This window comes from Bos javanicus, chromosome 11, assembly GCF_032452875.1.
Source record: "Bos javanicus breed banteng chromosome 11, ARS-OSU_banteng_1.0, whole genome shotgun sequence".
Taxonomy (NCBI): Eukaryota; Metazoa; Chordata; class Mammalia; order Artiodactyla; family Bovidae; genus Bos; species Bos javanicus.
In genome coordinates this window covers 85,874,624-85,898,614 of record NC_083878.1, presented here as the reverse complement: position 1 = coordinate 85,898,614, position 23,991 = coordinate 85,874,624, and the positions used below count along the sequence as shown (strand labels likewise).

At 46.4% G+C, this 23,991-nt stretch overlaps 1 protein-coding gene and 1 long non-coding RNA gene across 9 annotated transcripts in view; one reads left to right on the top strand and one right to left on the bottom strand.

Annotated features, from left to right (window-relative positions):
* Positions 1-23,991, top strand: part of LPIN1 (lipin 1) — a 130,223-nt gene that overhangs the window by 30,234 nt on the left and 75,998 nt on the right. For 3 of the 8 annotated variants that reach the window (XM_061433286.1, XM_061433281.1, XM_061433284.1), the window contains exons 1-3: positions 19,025-19,100; positions 19,185-19,381; positions 19,511-19,639. Coding sequence is in view for 3 of the 8 variants with exons in the window: in XM_061433278.1 (XP_061289262.1) it covers positions 19,002-19,100 (99 nt within the window). In the remaining 5 variants the exon portion in view is untranslated. Of the gene's footprint in view, positions 1-3,685; positions 3,743-5,543; positions 5,617-18,802; positions 19,101-19,184; positions 19,382-19,510; positions 19,640-23,991 lie in introns of those variants that run through there. The other 5 variants (XM_061433280.1, XM_061433276.1, XM_061433282.1 and 2 more) reach the window with 4 other exon arrangements.
* Positions 11,246-15,119, bottom strand: LOC133257432 (uncharacterized). Its single transcript, XR_009739555.1, has 3 exons — positions 13,212-15,119; positions 12,192-12,355; positions 11,246-11,821 (listed from the first exon to the last, which is right to left on the bottom strand). It is a non-coding gene; the product is annotated as an uncharacterized LOC133257432 (long non-coding RNA).

The following is a 23,991-nucleotide window of genomic DNA, read 5'->3' as shown; positions in this document are numbered from 1 at the left end:
CAGCTAACATTTGTGCTTTACTGTTTTATACAGTGTTATCTCTTTTCTTACATCAGCTCCAGAACTATTTTATTGTTCTCTTATTGTTCGCTTCTTTTTACAGACGAGAAGATTGGGGCTTAGGAAGGTTAAATTCCTCCCTAAAGGCCACACAGTTCTTGTGGGAGAATGGGGGTTCAAAACCCAAGTTCATTTCTGGCTTCCCCCACGGTTGCTAACCGCTTGGTGCCCAGGGTCCATAGATTGGGCTTCAAATTTTGTGTTAGAATTTTGAACGACAACAAATAGCTGTGGGGGTGGAGTGAGATAATTTTCTTCTTAGCTTTGAGAGAAACTATTGTTGAAATACACGGGTTCACCATGTTTGGTGTTCTTGTATATATATTTAATCTTTGAAATCAAACCAAACTCTTGGGGGATCGGAATCATTGCTCTCATGGCAGTAAAAATATATATCTGGTATCTAACTTGAAACTTCCTTTGTAATCGGGATCAAATCCAAGCACTGTGAATTTAAACTGCTGCCAGCCTTCCTAACCTACCTCATGAGTGTAAAATCAGCGCAACTATTGTACCCGGCTGGCACTCGTGGCCATGTGATTGTGTTTGTGCCCTTGAGGAATCTGAGTTGTATGGTACAGAACATCTGAATCCAACGGGTATAGTTTTTGCCACGTGCTATAATAATCCATAGGAGATGAAGGGGAGGTGGTAGCTGGATTTCAAGAAGCATTTCAAATGCATTGATCGGTTGAAACCAGGACTGAAACAATTACTATATTAAGCAATTTATAGATGAAGAAACCAATTGCCTTGCTCCACTTTCCCAACCAGCATCTAGACTTGGGCCGAATCCCTAACTCACATCTGCCTCCTTCCCAGTTTCTCTCTTAGAGGAAGCTCTGTCCTTTTTATTCCAGATGTTCCAGAAAACTCAAGTAGTCCTCTCCAAATTTATCCTTCCAATTTCCCTCAGTTAGTTAATGACAATGTCATCTACCTGGCCACCCAGGTCACCCAGAAAATTCTGTCATCCACAGAATCTCCCTCTTCACTCACCTGACCAGTCTGAGTCTCTCACCAAGTCTGGTGGCCTCTCCCATAGGCAGGACTCACAGCTGCCCCTTTCTCTTCAACCCCCACCCCGTCACCACCTGCCTTTACACACTGCACCTTTTGCTAGAATCATCTTAAAAAAAAAAAAAAAAAAAAAACCCAGAAATTCCCTGGTGGTCCAGTGGTTAGGACTCAGCTTTCACTGCCGAGGTGTGCGTGCATGCTCAATCGCTCAATCATGTCTCACTCTTTGCAACCCCATGGACTGTAGCCCACCAGGCTCTTCTGTCCCTGGGATTATCCTGGCAACAACACTGAAACAGGTTGCCATTTCCTCCTCCAGTGGATCTTCTTGACCCAGGGATCGAATTTGCATCTCCTGCATGTACTGCATTAACAGGTAGATTCTTTACCACTAAGCCACCTGGGAAGACCTCACTGCTGAGGGCGTGGGTTCAGTCTCTGGCTGGGACCTAAGATCCGGCAAGCCATGTGGCTTAGTCACACACACACAAACCCTTTAAATGTGTTTCTTTGCCTCCAACATATACATGTCAGAGCAATTACGTGAAACACAGGTCTGACCGTCCCGCCCCTCGCTATCCCCCCTTGTGTACAGTGATTGTTCTCAAATTGTGTTCTCTGGGGACTTCCCTAATGGTCCAGTGGTTAGGACTCCTCACTTCCAGTGCAATGGGACACAGGTTCGATCCCTGGTGAGGAAACTAAGGTCTCACATGCTGTATGGTATGGCCAAAAAAACAAAAACCTAAACAAACCCCATGTTCTCTGAAGCGAGGGTTCTGTAGCCAAGACTGGGGACTCCAGTCCTCTTCCCTGAAAATGACCATAGCGTTCCCCTTCTACTTAAATATAGGCTTCTGCAAAAAAATTTGGTTTAAGGGGGGCATAACAATTTTTAAAAAATAGCTCCAGTCTATCCATGTCTCCTGACGACAGACCATCCCAGGCCCCTCCATGTCTCTTGCACAGGATGGAATGTTCTCCAGTCATGAGCACTCCTGGCTGTTCCCCAAATATGTGTGCTGTTTCCTTGAACACGCCTTCTTTGCTTGGGATAGACTCTCCCCCTCCTCTCTCTTCAGAAACAGCTCAGATATCACCTTCTGAGGATGGTGCAGAGCCATCCTGATATATCCCACAGGCAAACTGTTGGCTCCCTCCCCCACCCCCAATCTGTGCTCCCACCCGACCCCAGCTGTGTCTCGATGGTGGCCCCGGCCATGGAAACCTTTTCTATATGTCTTCCTGCCCACTCACCCCTACTAGATCATGAATGATAGACTTCCGTGTAGCTACCATAAATTTACCTGTAGCTCAAACGGTAAAGAATCTGCCTGCAAGGCAGGAGACCAAGGTTCGATCCCTGGGTTAGGAAGTTCCTCTGGAGAAGGGAATGGCAATCCACTCCAGTATTCTTGCCTGGAGAATTCCATGACAGAGAACCCTGGTGGGCTACAGTTCCTGGGGTCACAAAGAGTCTGACACAACTGAGTGACTAACACAGTCCACAGATCATGAATGACTCAAAGGCAAGATTTATATTTTACTCGTCTTTGTATTCCCACTACCTAGCATAGTACTTGGCCCCTGGGAGAAACTCAATGAACCAGGAGGTAAAAGCAACACCATTAATGATCAGCCCGTCAACAATGCAAGCCGGAAAAGCTAAATGCCTCAGCTGAGTAGTAGGTAGGGTGACAGGGCAGGGGGATGACAGGGTGAGGGGAACAGGAGTGAGGGCCTTCAAGGGTCGTTGGTTCTGCTGTAATTGAATTCAGAATACAGGTACAGCTTAAGGGATAATTTAAGGCCCATGAAAACTCAACATGTCCCTTAGGCTGGGAGCTCTAACTGGGGTCCCTGTGGGAAAAGCAGACAGTGCGGGTCCTACTTGCTTGGATAATTTCACACCAACAGTCTCAGCGGCTCGTCTGTGTGTGAGGCTGTGCCCCTTCGCCTGAGTGGACTCCGTTAATGCTCACAACGCACCTGTCTGTTCTGAGGTTATCGTTACATCCATTATACAGTTAAGAGAACTAGCCCCGTGCGTCCCTATAGCCAAGACATAGTAGAGGAAGCCCACGTGTCTTCAGATTCCACATCCTGTCATTTCTTCACGCTGCCTTATCTCCTGAAGTTTCCCCAGTAGGTCCACGTGCTTTGGGAGGACGAAGATGATGAAGAAAAGAGAGAGAGATTTACGACCTCATGTTGTGTCCTTTCTTACCAAACCCCACCCTCTAACTGAGCACACGGGAAAAAAAACTCACTACATCCTTCTTCTTATTCAATTTCCTTTTTTATTTTTATTTAAAAAAATATTTATTTGGCTGTGCCAGGTCTTAGTTGCAGCATGTGGGATCTAGTTCCTTGACTGGGGATTGAACCTGGGCCCCCTGCATTGAGAGCATGGAGTCTTAGCCATGAGACCACCAGGGAAGTCCTCGGTTTCTTTTTTTATTGAGACATAATTCACATACCATAAAATTCACCATGTTAAAGCATACAGTTCAGTAGTTCTTAGTACATTCACGAGGTTGTGCAAACGCTACCAGTAATTTCAGAACATCACCGTGAATTATTTTCTAATGTTTTTGTTTTCCAGATTCCAATAATGAGAGACCCTGGATGGATTCGAAATGTCTGGTCTTCAAACATTAATGTGAGTGGAGTTGCTATGAATGCCCTAAGATACTTTAACATTTCCAGATGATAGAAAATACTTTTGGACCAACTGGCTTATTGCCATGGATACACGCAGTCCCCAAACCAGGACTACTATTCCCCCAAAGCTTTCAGAGTTGCTCTGTAGCCCTTTCTAAAGGTTTGATGAGCCCCAGATGAAGCCCAGAACGTTTTAGCTAGTTTCTAATCTCTTCTGCTTGTGAGCCATCCTCTCTTGGGCATAGATCTGATTTTTGTTATGTTTTTAATTTTCTCTTTTATATTAGAGTATAGCTGATTAACATGCTGTGATAGTTTCAGGTGTACAACAAAGTCACTCAGCCATGCATTCTCCCCAAAGCCTCCTCCCATCCAGGCTGCCACTTAACTTTGAGCAGAGTGGGTCCAATAGGATGCATGCACCCCAGTGCTCGCTGCAGCATTATTTACAATAGCCAAGACGTGGAAGCCACCTAAATGTCCATTGTTAGAGGAATAGATAAAGAAGACGTGGTACAAGAAGAATGAAGTAATGCCACTTGCAGCAACATAGATGGATCTAGAGCTTGTCATAGATCTGATTTTATCACCTCCCTGATTAAAAAGCATTTGGTGGCTTCCTAGTGCTAACAGGAAACGGTTCATATCAAGTTCAGGCTATTTGTTTGCCCCTGGTAGATGGTCAGATGTCCATCCCATTAATAAAAGCCCTTGCAGCTGCCACTGAACCCCTCAGAGTCCTCCTGCAGATCCTGCCTCTTCTTCCTGCACCCATTGGTCCATTTGGTCACTGCCCCATGCCTGGTCCCCAAGCCTTGGGCCTGCCTTCAGGTTGTCTCTGTGACTGTTCTTAGCGCTTTGTTCTCTGCTCTTTCAGGGTTTCCCTTGTTCAGCAGCCTGAGGGCCAGCACCTCCCTTGTCCGCATGCCCACACCAGCTTCCACGTTCTGCTCACGAGTCTGACTTGTTGAGCCTCTGTAGCTTGGGGGAAGGCGTATTTTACTGAAGCATAACTGGCAGTGCTCCATCTACATCCTGGCTCCTTTCTCACAGTACCTGCAAATCACCTGCACGTTGCCCTGGGCCAGACTTTAAGCTCCGGTAGTTTCCTACAACTTGCTCTGCCCAGTGGATTTTAAACCTGAGGTTCTGTCCTGTGGAGAAGAGACTTGAGAGAATACATTGCAGGTGGAGGGGTCTCAAGAAAAGGCTTTTGGAAGGGAGGAAGTGGGCTTCCCAGGTGGCATTAGTGGTAATGAACCTGCCTGCCAATGCAGGAGACAGAAGAGATGCAGGTTCGATCCTTGTGTTGGGAAGATCCCCTGGAAGAGGGCATGGCAACCCACTCCAGTATTCATGCCTAGAGAATCCCATGGATGCAGAAGCCTGGCAGGCTCCATAGGGTCACAAAGAGTCAGACACGACTGAAGCGACTTAGCATGCACACACAGGGAGGAAGTAATAAAGCCTCAATAGTCATCTGTCTCGACTGTGGCCTGTGCTAAGTTTTGTTATATAGAATAAAAGCAACACTTGGTTTTGCTCTCAAAGAGCTCAGTCTGGGAGAGACTCTGGTCAGAGTGTGGACCAGGAGGATTTGCAGAGGACCCAGGAGGCCCAGTGCAGGGCCAGCCAGAGCACGTCTTCATACATGAATCCAGAGACTCCAGTTAAGTGAATGAAGAAGGCTTCTGAGGAAGACCTGGCCCTGGGAATGCTGGGGAAAGCACAGGTTCTATTTCCAAGTGGATTGGCAGGGACTGGGCCCAATCAGAGGCCAGGAATCCTGAGTGGGGCGGGCAGTTAGCGGCAGTTGAGGCTGGAGTGAGGGGAGCCGTCCTCTATGGAGGAGAGAAGGGGCAGGATGTCCTGGTAAGTGAGCTGCTCCGCCAGTGGGTAGCCATGGGGGCTGGCCATCATGAGGTAGTCTGAGGCTGCCATTTTCCATGGCCAAATCCCATTCTCCAGACCTGGGGTCTGGACCCCATGGCCACCAGGTTTCCAGGCCCAGCCTCCAGTCCATGGTGCTGGGCAATGGCCATGGTTACAAGAGAGGCGGTCAAGGAAAGGCATCAGTTGGGCCTTACTGTCAGGCCTTCTACTGGACCTTCACAGAGCTCATGAACTAACAAGACAAGAAACTGTGGACAGGGGATGTGAAGTTTCTGCCTTTTAGGGCGAAATTGCAGAAAATCTTTACTGTCTATGCAGGAGAACTGAATTAGGAGAGCAGAGTTTTGGTGCCAGTTGCCACTTTTAGAGTACATGTGATATTGAGCAAGTTCCCTAACTTCTCTGAGCTTTATTTCCTTTGGTACATTGGGAGGTCATCCCATTGTGAACACAGAGTGCTCTCTGTTTACCACCAGGCATCGTGTAGAAGAGAAGTGTGTGTGTGTTTTCGCTTAGTTGCTCAGTCATGTCCCACTCTTTGTCAACCCATGGACTATAGCCCAACAGTCTTCCTTTCTCCATGGGATTCTCCAGGCAAGAATACTGGAGTGGGTTGCCATTTCCTCCTCCAGGGGGTCTTCCTGACCCAGGGATCGAAACTGCGTCTCCTGCGTCTCCAGCCTTGGCAGGTGTATTCTTGATCACTGGGCCACCAGGGAAGCCCGTAGAAGAGAAGATGGGCTTGTAACTCAGCTTAGGTTGGGTAGAGAGTTTAGAAGCAATTCAGAAAAAATGCTTCCAAGAGAAAGTGAGTCCAAGAGAAGCATGGTCTTGAAAGAGGCCTAAGTGAGCCAGGCATGGAGGTAAGAACTGGATCATATGATTGAAAGAGTGGGTGATGACAGTGGAGGAGGGGAAAGCAGTGCCGATGATGGGGGTGGGGTTCACTTGCTGTTCTAAGGAGTTGGCCTTTATCCTACAAGAAAAGGTAATGGAGGAAGGGTTAGCACTGAAAAGACTTAAGCAGACAGTACTAAGTCAGATCTGCAGCTTGTTACAGGGCAGACATGGGGTGGGGCTGGAGGCAGGGAGACCCTTTAGCAAGTGGTCATTAGCTCAGTTGAGTTCAAGCGCTTGGAGGACTGCCCAAATGGAGGTGTATAGGAGGTAGTCGGATGAACGGTCTGGAGCCGAGAGGCAAGGTCAGGACTGGAGATACTGAACTGTGGGTCAACAGCAGAACAGTGTCACCATAATCTGCAGGGGGACAGAATCACCCAGGAGTGTGTGGCATGGGGAGGTGGGCGAGGTCATGTAGGTGGGTTTTCAGTCAGAACCTCTACTATGACAGCTTTTGGTAATTTTTTGGTATGTTGTTATCCTTAGACAATAGGTTCATAAATGCCAAAAATGCTTAGTGATGAGAAAAACCCAAAACGAAGGGGAAGTACGACGGGGCAGATAGTAGGGCTCAAGATCTTTGTCCCTGCCCTTGTCTCTGTCTCCTGGTTATTGTATAGATAAATGTGCGAGGCACAAGGTATAGTGATGAGCATGTTGTGGTTAGTCTTTGGCTTGAAGGGCTCACCGACCGGCAGAGGAGATAGAGGCATAAGAAATGATGCAGTGACAAGACTTGTATCACGTGCCATGGTGGAGTTCCATGTGGGCTGCTTGGTACAGAGAAGCTAGTGATGAATTCTTCACGGACCTGAGGAATGTCTGAGGGCGGGCTTCCCTGGGGGGTCCTGCTCCCAGTTTGAAGAATCTGGCAATGGATGGCAGAAACCTCCCCCCACCCCAGATACACAGCAGCACATCTATCCTCTCCCCCCCACAAAGAGAGGTTCATTCAAGGCAATAGGCCCTGAATTCTGGAGGGAGAATTGAGCAATGAAGTGTCCACCCAAACTACGTAAGCCGTCTAACTTGGACGAGGGAACATGGTACAATTTGTCACATGAAGCCTCCCTCTTGGCCAACCTGTGCTTTGATTGCACCATTCCTAACAAAAGCAACAATTCCCAGAATTCTAGATGATCCTGGCACAGTTTCTTGGAGCTGTGTTTTTTGCTTACTGTTTTTCTTTCTTGTCTTCAGGTCTGACAAAGGACAGGATTTTAGGGTGGACAGCATGTTTTGCATGGGGAGGAAGTGACTTTGGTTAGATTTAAATTAATTTTTGAAATATTTTATCAAAGTGCTTCATGTACCTACTTTCTAGAAAATCAACTTGGAAATGCTGGCTCAGAGTTGAAGCCATAGTTCCAGGTTCCTACCGACTACTTCTGTATCTGCTTTGCACCTTGTCCTATGGACCTACTGAGAGAGGATAATCTAGCTGATTCTCACAGATCATCATATGTAAATGCATTCTCCTTTTTCATACTCTTCGATTTATGTATAATCCTATCCTTGTTTAGTTTGTTCTGTGTTTAGACTCTGTCTTTCTTACATATGGAGTTTTTCTTAGGCAGGGGGTGTGTTTTTCCTGGAAGTTATATTTGCCTTTTTCCTTGTTAGCAGGAAAAATATATGCTTCCCAGTCCCTGCCTGTCCTCCCCATTATACACACACTGATAAGCTTTTACTTCAATCTGTCACTTGGAAACTATCACATTCTTTAAGTCCATTAACTTGCTTTAATTGGGATCTATTTACTAATTTATTTGGATGACTGTGATTTTCATATAGAACTTTGGTTTTCTTACTTATTTCTTATTTATTCAACAAACCTTATATGGAACAAGTGATAGTTTTTTTTTTGGGGGGGGAAGAGCATTATAAATATTAACTCATTTACTTCCTTACAATAGTTCTATAAGTTGGTCTTGTTATTATCTCTAATTGAGAGATGAGAAAAATGAGCACAGAGAGGTTGAGCCACTCGCTCAAGGTCACACAGCTGAAGAAGGGCAGGGTTAGGATTCAGACCCACACCTAGATCCAAAGACTTTGTTCTCAAGCTCTGTAGTATGCTGCCTGTATAAGAAGTTTCTCTTGTTCAGTAGTTTCTAATTCTTGTCATTTATTCCTTGCATTTAGTACCTGTATCATGTTCCCTGATTTTTCCAAGCTCTCTGTGTTCATTTCAGTTCAGTTCAGTTGCTCAGTCGTGTCCGACTTTTGCGACCCCATGAATTACAGCACGCCAGGCCTCCCTGTCCATCACCAACTCCCAGAGTTCACTCAGACTCACGTCCATCGAGTCAGTGATGCCATCCCAGCCATCTCATCCTCTGTCAGCCCCTTCTCCTCCTGCCCCCAATCCCTCCCAGCATCAGGAACCCTTTTTCTCTTGGATCACCTCTCACTCCAGGAGACCTCTCTTCCTGCTTGCTCTCCGTCCTCCACTAGAGCTGTCATCTAGGGAGGCTCTCATTACACCTACCTTAACCTAGATCCTTATTTTCTTCTTTTCTTAGTTTACTCTTTAGAAGTAAGCAAACTGGAATTCATTTTCATGTGATCTCCCAGAAAAGGGGGCTAGAAGAGAAGTTTCTGTGTCCTTGTGAGTCTGAATCTCTTTTTTAATTTGGCTTCATGTCTGATAGTTTGGTTGGAATGAGAATTTGAGGTTGATATTAATTTTTCACAGAATTTTTAATGCATTGTTTCATTGACTTCTAAGAACCAATGTTACCTCTATGCCAGTCTGACATTGGTTCCTTCCTGGATGACTTATTATTTTCAATCTGGAAGCTTCTGGGTATCGGCTAACCCTTTGTATCCTGAAGCCTCAGCAGTGGATTGTGTCCCATTCATTCTGCTCAGACCTTGGAGCGTGAGTCTGTATTGTCCTGGTGGACAACACACTTGTAAGCTAATGAATATCAACAGATGAATATTTCAACAGATTAAAGGAAAATGGAAAACAAGAGTGGTGACTGGAGACCAATGAAGTTCTTCTCCCCTATCTCCCTAATCCCCTATTGCCCAACTTTTTGGTCTAAGATTGGCAGATTTCATTAACTTAACCTTCTATTTTTCTCATTATTATTTTTGGCAATCAAAAATTTCTCTTAACAGATTCCTTTTTGCTCTCTAGTTTTTTTCTCTTTCACAGCATTCTTCTATTTTATGTATAAAATAACCTCCCCGATCTCGCTGAGCTTCAAATTTGGGAATTTTTTCCTATTAATTTCTCTTCTGTTCCCTTAATTATTTTTTATTTCTTCTGGAGTCAGGTTTCCCCCGTTTGTCGCTCTTTTTCTTTCACATTGCAGTTTCCTCAAGCATCTGGTGATTAGCAGTTGACTGTTCTTCTTTAACATGGATGGGGTAGGAAGGTTGCCTGGAATTTCCCGTTGCTGGGGTTCGCTCTGGAATAAACAGTCAGGGAGCTGTTACCCAGACCACATGGTTCTGGCTCTGGTTCCCTTTTGAGGTTCTCCTGGGCAGGTAGCTCCGCCCTCCGCTGCAGCCCCTTTGCAGGCATTCCAGGTCATAAATTGCTCCGTGTTATTTCTTTACTCAACCCTTCCCTTTGCTTCCACATTCCAAATTTGATTAAACGTCTTTTCCATGGAAGATGGTCCTCTCTTCATGGCTGTGAAATTTTAAGTTCTGAAGTTTCCTTGAAATCTAAAGAGATGAGGTATCTGAAAGTACAAACCAGTCAATCCTAAAGGAAGTCAACCCTGAATATTCATTGGAAGGTCTGTTGCTGAAGCTGAAGCTCCAACGCTTTGGCCACCTGATGTTAGAAGGTAACTCACTGGAAAAGACTCTGGTGCTGGGAAAGATTGAAGGCAAAAGGAGAAGAGGGCGGCAGAGGATAAAATGGTTAGAAAGCATTATAAAGTCAATGGGCAAACTCTGGGAGATAGTGGAGGCCAGAGGAGCCTGGTGTGCTGCACTCCATGGGGTCACAAAGAGTAGAACACGACTCAGTGACTGAACAACATCTGAAAGTAAAGGGAAAATAAATGCCTGTGTTCATTCTGCTTTACCGGCCATCCTGACCCAGGATTTTCTTCCTTGTTCAGCATCATTACCGGAGCTGTTCTGAACTTGTCTGATGACGTTCACAGTGTTCCTATCTAGAAATACTCTGCGGATACCTTACAGCCGACTGTGTTTCTTAGCCTGAATCATGACAGCCCCACTCTGTAACTCTTGTCCAAGATGGATCAGTGCTAGGCACTAGCACAATCAGATCCAACAATAATGTATTTAATTAGAATCTTACCGAGAAGGATCATTTCCTATTCAGTGAATGCTTAGGTTTTATAACATGTATCCCCAGTCCTCCCTGTTAGCAATTCCTTCTCCTACCTGGTGGGCATCCTATTCTGAATTGTGTGTCCTTGTCTTCTCTTGTGGGACGCACTATGTATCAACTTGATCATGAGCTCTTCAAGGTCAGAGGTGTCTCTTAATTGTTAATGTCCCCACTGTACCCGACACAGGATAAGCACTCAGAAATGGCTAGTTGCATAAATGGGTGTATCTTTTGTGACTTCCCTCCTGCCTCATTCATGATAAAGGCACCGGTATCTTTAACACCAGTGCATGCCTAGTAAATTTTCATTAGGATGAACATATATTTGCAACTGGGCATTATGACCCCATATGATAATTAAGCATACATTTCGAAATATTTATTGAACACCAATTAAGTACCAGAAATGGTGCTAGATCCTTAAAACAGAAATGGTCTTTTCCCTTCTGTAGAGTCTGTCTGCTGGGGGAGAGATTTTACAATCATTGCACACACAAATGAAACATTTAAATTTGATCAGTATGCTAAATGAAAGATTTGCAGAGCAGTCCAAATGTCTAACAGGGAGCACTGACATCGTTGGGGAGGTTAGTGATGCTTGAACTAAGGATGAAGAATGAGCAGTGGTTAACCCAGAGAAGAAGCGGGAGAGGATTCCACGTAGAGGCAGCAGCATGTGCAAAGGCCCTGTGGTGGGAGGGAACAGGACAAGCACAAGGAGTTGAGAATTATCCAGTGCATCTGGAGCCTTGACTGTGTGGAGAAATGGTGAAGGCAGAGCAGCCGGGCCCCAGACAGGCCGTCAGATGTCTGATGCTGGAGAAGCAGGTGCCTGTCTGTTAGAGAACCACTCCCCATCCAGATGCTCTCTGGCTGACGCAGCTGTCTCTGGGTCTCCTGAGAGCACTGCAGTTAAGCTGAGCATCAGTGGAGCAAGACTGTACTGTGGCATATTCAATGCTACAGGGCAGGAAACGGTAGAAGAGAATTGAAACTGAGCAGTGTTGGGGCCTGGATAAACCCTGGTCTTCCCAGCCCCCACTCCCTGCCTTCCGTGGGAAATTCGGGAAACTCCCAACTCATTCTTTGTCTTGAGTATGCCCTGCTCGGCTCAGAATTTCCTCTGTTTAGGTTAGTTATGCCCAAGCCTTTGCTTACACATCCCCCGGGGAGGGAGACAGGAGAGGAGAATACGGGGTGGGGGGGTGGAGATGTGATATTCTAAAATGAAAGAGAATTCACAGTTATTCCTTCTGAAGCTACCTCAATATCCTCTGAAATGAACGGAGATGCCCTGGAATGGGGGCACGGGCCCTAGACTGACAGTTACCGCGTTGCGTGTGTTGGGGGATCAGACAGTCGTGATGATATGAGGCTGTCTGTCCCCATGAAGTCACAGCATAGACGTGTAAATGACAGGTCAGAGCAGATGACCCTCTGTTCCTACTTCCTCTCTTTCTCTGTCATGGAGACTGAGGTGACCTAGGCAGGATCCTGTAAGTGGCAGAACATAGACAAGGACCTAGATCTTCGGGTCCCCAGAACCACACCCTGTCTAAGACAACTCTGTTTCCAGAAAGACACGTGGGATATTTTTACTGGGCTTACTTCTTCGCTGTTCTGGGAGGAAAAATCACAGAGTCCCAGGTCAGATTTTGTGATGCGCTTGGGGGAGCAGCAGGGGTGGGGACATGTTCCCTCTGGGGAGCTTGAGGGCTGGATCAGGGGGAGATCTAAAACTCAAAATTTGCTTTTGGAACCAGCTTACTCTCAGAGTCCCTTTAGGCAGAAGTGCTCCTGTCCCTTCTTTCTTCGGGGCAGAAGCCTCAGGGACCTTCTCCATTTCACCCAACGGAGAGCTTCACTAGAACCAGGTCATCCTCTTAGGAGGGCAGAGGGAGGTGGAGCAGCTAATTCAATCCAGGCATCAGAGAATCAAGTGGAAGCATGCCAAACCCAACTGCCCACCTCTGCACAGACCCCCACTCCTCTGCGGGATGTTCTGGTGGGACCACGAAGCTGAGCCCAGATTTCTCAACCCGGTCACACAAAAGATCCAGCTGTTCACTCTGGATCTGTCTCCACAGCTGTGCTCCTAGTAGGAGTCCAGCGGGGAACCTCAGGCTCCAGGCGTAGAGGAGCCTCTCTGCAGAGGCCTGACCTTTCGCCCTTTTATCATGACCGCAGATCCACCTACTTCCGTCCTTCAGATGGTTTGGAATCTACAGGCAAATATGATCCTGTCCTCTCATTAGGTCACTATTTCTCCATCTCCTGTTCCCCCTGCTGGGTTTTCTTTTGCAATTTAAGCAGCTTTGGTCATTATACTTAGAGAGTGCTTTGGCCTCACCTTTCAGGCTAGCTCATTCCTTCCAGGCCATCCTTATATCTCTCAAGCATGGAGGCCGGCACCAAATGTGGTTTTGTGAGTGTGGTGTGACCTGCAGAGAAAACCAGGGAAAATGACTTCCTTTCTTTTGGGCTGTCAGTCATCTACCTGTGCAGCCCAATACCCCAGGGTGGGGGGAAATGTGAAGCTTCGGGGTCTTCTTCTCCCAAGGCTCGCAGAGGGGCACACAGGCTGAAATCTCATGGCCATGAATATGCTGACTTCACATCTCAATAGCAAAGAGTGAACTTTAAAGATGAGACTCCCAGGAAACAAGTTAACATTTTCTTAGCCTCTAAAGTTTGGTAAGGCTGGTTTGACAAGATCTGGAGAGACTACAGAAGAGCCTTGTATTTGGTTGAAATGATTTGTAGAAAGTTTAGATACACTTTTTCGAACAGCATTCTCTTATACGTGACACAACAAGGTAGATTTACACATGATTGCCCAGAGGTGCTGGGTTGCATAGTGACCAGTGTACAGAGCAATGTACAAATCCCATGCAGTTACCAGAACCTACTTCCCAGAATTTTGACAGCAGAACATGCTTTTTAGGATTCTACAGTGTTAGTCACTCAGTTGTGTTCAACTCTTTGCGACCCTATGGACTGTAGCCCACCAGGGTCCTCTGTCCATGGAGTTCTCCAGGCAAGAATACTGAAGTGGGTTAACCACAAATCTACCCAAGGTACTCTGAGCTAGAGATGAAAGGAAGCATTCTCTTCCTTGTAAGAGTTGGTCTTACACATGCAACTTTTCCATCAAGATTCAAATCAGATCAGTCGCTCAGTCGTGTCCGACTCTTTTCGACCCCATGAATCGCAGCACGCCAGGCCTCCCTGTCCATCACCAACTTCCAGAGTTCACTAAGACTCATGTCCATCGAGTCAGTGATGCCATCCAGCCATCTCATCCTCTGTCATCCCCTTCTCCTCTTGCCCCCAATCCCTCCCAGCATCAGAGTCTTTTCCAATGAGTCAACTCTTCGCAGGAGGTGGCCAAAGCATCATTCCTTCCAAAAAAATCCCAAGGCTGATCTCCTTTAGAATGGACTGGTTGGATCTCCTTGCAGTCCAAGGGACTCTCAAGAGTCTTCTCCAACACCACAGTTCAAAAGCATCAGTTCTTTGGCACTCAGCCTTCTTCACAGTCCAACTCTCACATCCATACATGACCACAGGAAAAACCATAGTCTTGACTAGACGAACCCTTGTTGGCAAAGTACTGTCTCTGCTTTTGAATATGCTATCTAGGTTGGTCATAACTTTCCTTCCAAGGAGTAAGCGTCTTTTAATTTCATGGTTGCAGTCACCATCTGCAGTGATTTTGGAGCCCAGAAAAATAAAGTCTGACACTGTTTCCACTGTTTCCCCATCTATTTCCCATGAAGTGATGGGACCAGATGCCATGATCTTTGTTTTCTGAATGTTGAGCTTTAAGCCAACTTTTTCACTCTCCACTTTCACTTTCATCAAGAGGCTTTTGAGTTCCTCTTCACTTTCTGCCATAAGGGTGGTGTCATCTGCGTATCTGAGGTTATTGATATTTCTCCCGGAAATCTTGATTCCAGCTTGTGTTTCTTCCAGTCCAGCGTTTCTCATGATGTACTCTGCATATAAGTTAAATAAACAGGGTGACAATATACAGCCTTGACATACTCCTTTTCCTATTTGGAACCAGTCTGTTGTTCCATGTCCAGTTCTAACTGTTGCTTCCTGACCTGCATACAAATTTCTCAAGAGGCAGATCAGGTGGTCTGGTATTCCCATCTCTTTCAGAATTTTCTACAGTTTCTTGTGATCCACACAGTCAAAGGCTTTGGCATAGTCAATAAAGCAGAAATAGATGTTTTTCTGGAACTCTCTTGCTTTTTCCATGATCCAGCGGATGTTGGCAATTTGATCTCTGGTTCCTCTGCCTTTTCTAAAACCAGCTTGAACATCAGGAAGTTCACGGTTCACATATTGCTGAAGCCTGGCTTGGAGAATTTTGAGCATTACTTTACTAGCGTGTGAGATGAGTGCAATTGTGCAGTAGTTTGAGCATTCTTTGGCATTGCCTTTCTTTAGGATTGGAATGAAAACTGACCTTTTCCAGTCCTGTGGCCACTGTTGAGTTTTCCAAATTTGCTGGCATATTGAGTGCAGGACTTTCACAGCATCATCCTTCAGGATTTGAAATAGCTCAACTGGAATTCTATCACCTCCACTAGCTTTGTTCGTAGTGATGCTTTCTAAGGCCCACTTGACTTCACATTCCAGGATGTCTGGCTCTAGGTGAGTGATCACACCATCGTGATTATCTGCGTCGTGAACATCTTTTTTGTACAGTTCTTCTGTGTATTCTTGCCATCTCTTCTTAATATCTTCTGCTTCTGTTAGGTCCATACCATTTCTGTCCTTTATCGAGCCCATCTTTGCATGAAATGTTCCTTTGGTATCTCTGATTTTCTTGAAGAGATCTCTAGTCTTTCCCATTCTGTTGTTTTCCTCTATTTCTTTGCATTGATCGCTGAAGAAGGCTTTCTTATCTCGCTTTGCTATTCTTTGGAACTCTGCATTCAGATGTTTATATCTTTCCTTTTCTCCTTTGCTTTTTGCTTCTGTTCTTTTCACAGCTATTTGTAAGGCCTCCCCAGACAGCCATTTTGCTTTTTTGCATTTCTTTTTCATGGGGATGGTCTTGATTCCTGTCTCCTGTACAATGTCACGAACCTTATTCCATAGCTCATCAGGCACTCTATCAGATCTAGGCCCTTAAATCTACTTCTCACTTCCACTGTATAATCATAAGGGATTTGATTTAGGTCATAGCTGAATGGTCTAGTGGTTTTCCCTACTTTCTTCAATTTAAGTCTGAATTTGGCAATAAGGAGTTCATGGTCTGAGCCAGAGTCAGCTCCTGGTCTTGTTTTTGCTGACTGTATAGAGCTTCTCCATCTTTGGCTGCAAAGAATATAATCAAGCTGATTTCGGTGTTGACCATCTGGTGATGTCCATGTATAGAGTCTTCTCTGTTGGAAGAGGGTGTTTGTTATGACCAGTGCATTTTCTTGGCAAAACTCTATTAGTCTTTGCCCTGCTTCATTCCATATTCCAAGGCCAAATTTGTCTGTTACTCCAGGTGTTTCTTGACTTTCTACTTTTGCATTCCAGTCCCCTATAATGAAAAAGACATCTTTTTTGGGTGTTAGTTCTAAAAGGTCTTGTAGGTCTTCATAGAATCGTTCAACTTCAGCTTCTTCAGCGTTACTGGTTGGGGCATAGACTTGGATTACTGTGATATTGAATGGTTTGCCTTGGAAATGTACAGAGATCATTCTGTCATTTTGAGATTGCATCCAAGTACTGCATTTCAGACTCTTTTGTTGACCATGATGGCTATTCCATTTCTTCTGAGGGATTCCTGCCTGCAGTAGTAGATATAATGGTCATCTGAGTTAAATTCACCCATTCTAGTCCATTTCAGTTCGCTGATTCGTAGAATGTCGACATTCACTCTTGCCATCTCTTGTTTGACCACTTCCAATTTGCCTTGATTCATGGACCTAACATTCCAGGTTCCTATGCAATATTGCTCTTTACAGCATCGGACCTTGCTTCTATCACCAGTCACCTCCACAGCTGGGTATTCTTTTTGCTTTGGCTCCATCCCTTCATTGTTTCTGGAGTTATTTCTCCACTGATCTCCAGTAGCATATTGGGCACCTACTGACCTGGGGAGTTTCTCTTTCAGTATCCTATCATTTTGCCTTTTCATACTGTTCATGGGGTTCTCAAGGCAAGAATACTGAAGTGGTTTGCCATTCCCTTCTCCAGTGGACCACATTCTGTCAGATCTCTCCACCATGACCCGCCCGTCTTAGGTTGCCCCACGGGCATGGCTTAGTTTCATTGAGTTAGACAAGGCTGTGGTCCTAGTGTGATTAGATTGACTAGTTTTCTGTGAGTATGGTTTCAGTGTGTCTGCCCTCTGATGCCCTCTTGCAATACTTACCGTCTTACTTGGGTTTCTCTTACCTTGGGCGTGGGGTATCTCTTCACGGCTGCTCCAGCAAAGCGCAGCCAATGCTCCTTACCTTGGACGAGGGGTATCTCCTCACTGCCGCCCTTCCTGACCATCCAAAGACAATGTGGGAGGGGGTAAGCAGGGTGTTACATCTGGAAGACCACCTCTGGTTCTAACTGTGGATTTCTCTGAAGAATGAGAAGGCCCATGGTTTGTGAACCAGTATTTCCAGGTTTGTGAACCAGTATTTCCAAGTTTTACCTTCTACTCTGATGTCTAACATTTGCTGGTAGGCATTGCTGGTAGGCAAGCTGGTAGGCTTCCCTTGTAGCTCAGTCGGTAAAGAATCTGCCTGCAATGCAGGAGACCCAGGTGAGATTCCTGGGTTGGGAAGATCCCCTGGAGAAGGAAATGGCAACCCACTCCAGTGTTCTTGCCTGGAGAATCCCATGGACAGAGGAACCTGAAGGGCTATAGTCCATGAGGTCGCAAGATTCAGACTTGACTTAGCGACTAAACCACCACATTCTGGTCATGCCTAAGGAAATTGCTTATGAGAAAACAACCCCACTGTAATCTTAGGTATCGATGCAAAGACTACGCCAACAGGGGCACAAGGTGGTTGGTCCTTGATATTCAGCTGAAAGCTTGAGTTCACAGGGTCACACATGAGCAAAGACTTCTGATGCTCATCTAGCAGTGTTGTCATATTTTAAAGGATTCCATTCTAACTGTACAATAACTTTCTAGTTTATCACCATTTAAAAACTGGTTTTTGGTTTATTGGATAATAGGTAAACAGTTGTATCCTGTAATTACTCATCATTTTTGTCTATCACTTAGGCATTTCAAAGGGTTCCTATATAGCCTAAACTTTTTAGAATTGATGCTTTTTCTGCAACAAGGTCTATGACAGAAATCTCTTACTAGTATACTTTACATGTGCGTGCTAAATTGCTTCAGTCATGTCTGCCTCTTTGCGACCCTGTGGACTGTAGGCTGCCAGGCTCCCCCGTTCATGGGATTCTCCAGGCAAGAATATTGGAGTGGGTTGCCTGCCCTCCTCCAGGGGATATTCCCGATCCAGGGATCAAACCTGTGCCTCTTATGTTTCCTGCATTGGCAGGTGGGTTCTTTATCACTAGTGCCACCTGGGAAGCCCAGTATACTTTATAAATAACACCAAGTTTTTGTGCTCTATAAGAAATGGATAAAGTCATTCCTCCCTTAATGTTTTTTCCTCACTTAGTTGAAGTGAATTAAAAATGAATTGAAAGTCCCTTCTAGTTAGCTGTGAACTTAGAATTCAGCCAGGCAAAATCCGATGTCATGGGAAAATTTGATCACGTCCTGTTCCAAGCTTTCGATCATCCCTAGTGTCTATCAGGTCTCTTCCGGACCAGTGCTGGCCTCTGACCAGCTCCAATCAGTTGGATTACTGAGCGCTGTCTTCTCTGACATCATAACCCCAGTGGGGCCATCACAATCCTGCTGCCCAACAATGAGCTTTCCCTGGGGTCTTTGCAGAGGGTGCAGGTGAAAGGGTGATGGACAAGGAGAGAACATGGGAGGGGAGGAGGGGGGCTGAAGGGCACGATCAGGAGGAAAGAGAGAGAGGGGGCGAGATGGGGGTGGGGCGGCCAGCATGCCTGTGCTAACAGCAGTCGGTAAGCTGTGGCCTGGCCTGCTGGAAACCAGAACGCTGAGAGAAAGAGGAAGATCGACCCGGGAACCAATGTTCCCATGAGCAGGGACCTCCATGTGAAGCTAACGGAAGTGGAACAGGGTCCTGATGACATGCCCGCCAAGAGGAGAAGACGAGGCTTTCTGCCGGCAGTGAAGGTAAAAGGCAGGAGGAAGGGTGGACATGACCAGGTGCTAGTCGTCAGGCGACACGTCCAGCCATTCCCCACACTGCCTTCTCAGGCACAGAACCCACCGAAGAGAGGACCCAGTGCTGAGGTGTGGGGACGTGAGAGCCCTGTTACAAGACTCCTGGGGTTTCAGTTCTCCCTTCTGTGACCTTCTGTGGTTTGCTCTGGGCTGTTAAACCCAGGACTCCTCATCTGCTCAGTGTCGTTGATCGCCTGCTGGTAGAGTTCCTTGAAGAAGGGTAAACCATGGTGCGTGTTTGTAAAATTTGAATTTATACAAACAATTTTCCAATATTTTTGTCTCATTAACGTGGGGAAATGCAAAGGAAATGCCATTTAGATGTATGTGCGGGCCTGTGATACTGAGTGTATTTTCAGGGAGTTCTGCAAGTTTGCACCGAACAGAAACCTCCAGAGTCTAATTCCTGTTAGAAGGACAAGACAATAGGGACAGGAACTTCGATTCCCAAACCGGGACCCAAGCCGAGCCCACAGCGCCCCTGTAAAGTAGGTGACCTTTGTCTTTGCCCTCCAACCCTTCAGGGCTCCCTACTCCTCCCTTTCCTGTAGGCCGCAGAGCAGCGGTGTCTTGAGACCCTCAGGGCAAGCTAGTCCTGACCCACCATCAGCAAACAAATATTTATGGGACGTGCAGTTTCACTGGGATTTTAAGATAGTGGGTATTTTCTTGGTCTTGTTATGTTTTCGATCGGAACATCGTGGTAGCCAGGCACCTTCCCACAAAGCCAGCTTGTGTAGACAGATGCCCACATGAGGGCTCCAGCCCAGGGTGGGGAACAGGTGAACACAGCTCAGCACAGCTCCTGAAGCACTGTTTCTCCCTGGGTCTCTTGCCCTTCTTTCATGAAGATTGCGAAAGCAAATGAGAAAGTCCATTTTTCTACCTCCAAGAAAAAAAAAAAAAGGTTTTCTACCTTCAGCTTCAGGGAAGTTTCAAGAACTCACATTTCACAGCTTGGGGTCAAGACTTCATGGCCTGCAGAGGCACTGCCCACCCCCTTCAGGAGCCTGGGAGGATCGGCAGTGTTATCACTGGAGCCATATGGGTCCCTAAACTCAAAAGCTGAGGGATTTGGAAACTTATTGTCCCTTCATCCATTTTCCATGGCAACCGGTGCCTGATCATCACTTGACCCCAGAACGGGATATCCAGGCCGTGGCAGAAGCAGGCTACTTCCGCTGTCTCCTGCCGCCTGGCCTACCGCCATCCTGCACGGCCGGCCCACCCCAGCCAGATTCACTTCCATAAAATGGAGGTTTCATAACATTTCCTTCCCTGCTTATAATCTGTTCACGGGTTCTCCAGGGCCTTCAGTTTAAAGCACCATTTGAGGTGCCACGTGAGGCACCATTTTTCTTTTTGCAGGAGGCAAATTCTTACTCTAACCATAATTCTAAATTACTTACTTTCATGTTAACCTAGATATCTCATTAATCGAGAAGAACTGAGCTAATTATTCTATGTTTTTTAATGGTTAACATTAGGGTCTGGGAAAAATGGAGGGCAGGAGGCAAGGGTGTTATCTTGCCTCTTCCTTTGCCTCCTAATTTTTTCTTTTTTTCTAATTTTTTTTTCCTAGTTTTTTCTTGAAAGCTGGACATCTCAGTAGAACTATAGAAACATACAAACTGTTCTTATCTCCGGAAATGGACCCACTTTTCCTCGTGGCAGGCCCTTAGCGTGGGGGTGTGAGTTAACCTGGGAAGAAGCTGGGCTGGGTTTGAAGTTCCTTGCTGCTCTGGTTGCCCTCAGTGCATTGAACCCTTCACATTCCTGTGGGCACACCTTGTGTTTCAGGGTGCCAGTGGGTTTACCTCCCTGCCTCTTTAGCTTTAGATCTTTCCTTTGCACTGGACCTCAGAGAGGGTCCCTTTGCCTGTTAAGTTTCCTCTCCCTGGTGTTCTTGTGACCCTCCTGTTGTTCCTGTGAGCTCAGCAGTGTGCGGTGGTGGAGGGAAACCTTCTCTGTTGCTTTTGACAAAGTTCCAGAGGAAGCAACCTCCTGTCCTTGGTTCTCCAGGGTCAGCTTGCCTTGGTTCTGTCTCTGAGCTGCAGATAGAATAGCAACCACAATTTTTAAATAGTAATGAGTGTCCAGGACGTTTCTCAATATCGGCAACAACCTCGATGTGACATGAAAATATCTGTGACTTGGTGGTGGTGGTGATGGTGTCGATTACAGGCACTGTGGGTCCTGTTGTGTTTTGTTGCTGACATTCACAATCGAAGAACATTCTGCTGCGTTGGATTTAGAAGGTAGTGAAGATATGACTGTTTCCACATTGAGTGCCTAGATTTTTTTTTTTTTTTTTAATGGATCCTTGGATCCTTCGGACTCCTGACCAGCATGTTTTGAGAGACAACTCGCAGACTCAGGGAGAGACAACAGTAACAACTTGGCCTGTGACCAGAGTTTCTCTCATGAGTTAACCTTTGTCACGTGACACTTGCAAGCTTCCCAGCTGGGGCAGGGAAGGCCCACGTCCCGAGGACAGCCAAGCTGCTGGGACACACCATGAAGAACAGATCTCCTGCGAGCCCAGAGAACCTCTCCACAAAGGGAGATGAGAAAGAAAAGAGTGTTATTACTGAATAAGCATTAAACCAGGCCAGCCAGGAGAGTCTACAGAGACATGAAGGATTTCATTCCTTTGTCTGGTCAGGCTGGTTACGTGTTCTCAAGTTAAATGACAGCAGTCCTCAGTAAGAGGACTTGATAGGACTATGTGTCACACACAGCTCTCCTGGTAATGGAGTGGCCATCGTGTTAGCTTATTGCCTTTATCCAAAGGAATAATGACCCTCTAGTACCTTTATGACAAGAGCTAGTTTTGCACCGTGGATTGAGGCATGACACCTGTCAGAATTAGGCACCTGCCCTCCCAGAAAGGCTGGGAGACAGGGGTACAAACTTCCTGTTCTCATTTCTAAGAGGTGGCTGCCAGGTTCTTTGAACATTTGAGTCCTGCAGGTGCCCAGAGGCTTATCTAGATCTTTAAAAAAAGATTTACTTGCATCTCAGAGGGGCAGAGAAAGAATGTATAAGAAGGGTCGCATAGTAAAAGCTCTAAGTGGGGAGGAGCAGGCAGGATCTTCCCCTTAACGCATCGGGGAAGATGGAATCTTTTCCTTGATTTGTCTTGACTGTCACACTGAAGAGGAGCCAAGGAGCCACACCTCTGTACTTCCTTCCGCAAGAGGGAGGGGTGAGGACGGAGAGAGAGGCTGGAGGTGAGTGAGGCAGAGTGCCCATGGATGCCAAAGGAGGTGGATACGGATGCTCCTTGTAGGTGCGCGTTGTCACACTCAGGTGTGATATTACTGCTTTGGGCTAAGCAAAAACGGAATTTAACTCTCCTAAGCACAGAGGAGCATGTGCCTTAATTCAGGAAATTGACTTTAACTCTCCAGAGTGGTTAATCCCCTTCCTGGAATACCAGTTCAGCCAGTCAATCATTCATTTCACACATCTGAGACCACCTGTGGGCCCAGCATGCATTGGACACTGCGGAAGAGAGAAGAAGGGTATGAATTCATTCTTGCATCCAAACTGGGGAGCTGACCCCCTATTTGAGGCACTGAGCTCCCCATTCCCCGTTGCCTTCCCAGGGGTCTTTCCACCTGCTCGTCCTCGGCCTGAAACGCCTCCTCCCACCCACTTTCCCTGTGTTAGGCGTCTTCCCCATCCTGAAGGCCCAAACCTGATTACTGCATTCTTTATCAGGCTCCTAAGTGTTCATAATAAATAACAATAATAGCAATTATCATTACTAACATAAAACTCACCAGAGTGAACTATCTGCATTGTGTCAGACATTGCACTGATACAGTACAATGCACTAAACCCTTGAGATAAGTCCAACAGCCCTGGGAATCAGATGTTTCACTCCAAGTCAGTAGAAAAGAAAACTGAGGGTCAGAAAAGTCAAACATCCCTGCCCCAGGTCACATAAGTAGCAAGAGGTAAGGCGGGGATCAGAGTGCAGCGTGGAGCCTCTTGGCCCGGGGTCTCCCGTCAGGCTTGATCTTGTCTTCTCTGTTCCTCCTCCCTCAGTGCTTCCTGACATCAAGTGTTGGATATCTGACAGACTTGAGGAGGCCTGGAAGGAAGGCTCCGTGTCTGATCATGGCGCTGTCTCCTGCAGTGTGGAGCTCTGTGTCTGGGGTACACTAGGTGCTGGAAAAGGGGGCGTGAGCAGCACTGGGAGGCTCTAGACAGGGACAGACCAGCAAAGGTGGTCATTCTAGGATGTTGGTCACCTAAGACTTTGGATTGTAGGTTGAGAAGATGAGCTGAATCAATACGGTTTCTCTGTTGACATTCTGGAGTTAGGGGAACCGAGGTAGGTGGTCGTGGGAAGGAAAGAGCTGCCTGGGGAGCCATGTGTGGCCAGACTGATGAGGGAAGGATTCTGGGAGGAAGCAGCTGGGAGAAGGGAACGGGTGGAGTTAAGGAAGCAGAAAGAGAGTGAGAGATGGAAATCTGCTGCAGTTCAAGGCCCACTTCTGGAATCCCTGGCTCCTTTCAGTGTATCATGCTCCACACACACACATATATACACTAACTCTACTTTGAGTTGGTTTATATGGACATTTAGAAGAAATATACGTTTTATGTCGACCCTTGAAACAGGGCACTGGTAGAGAGGGTGCGCTTTGAGAGAGGGCAGCTGGCCAGGGTACAGGATGAAGGGAAGTGGACTCTTAGAACACTGGTTTTCAAATGTGACTGGACAGTGGAATCTCATGGGGAGTTCTGTGATATACCTATGCCTGTGTCCTGGCCCCAGAGACTGTGGTTAATTGCTGTCAATGCTTGTCTGGGTATAGAGAGTTTT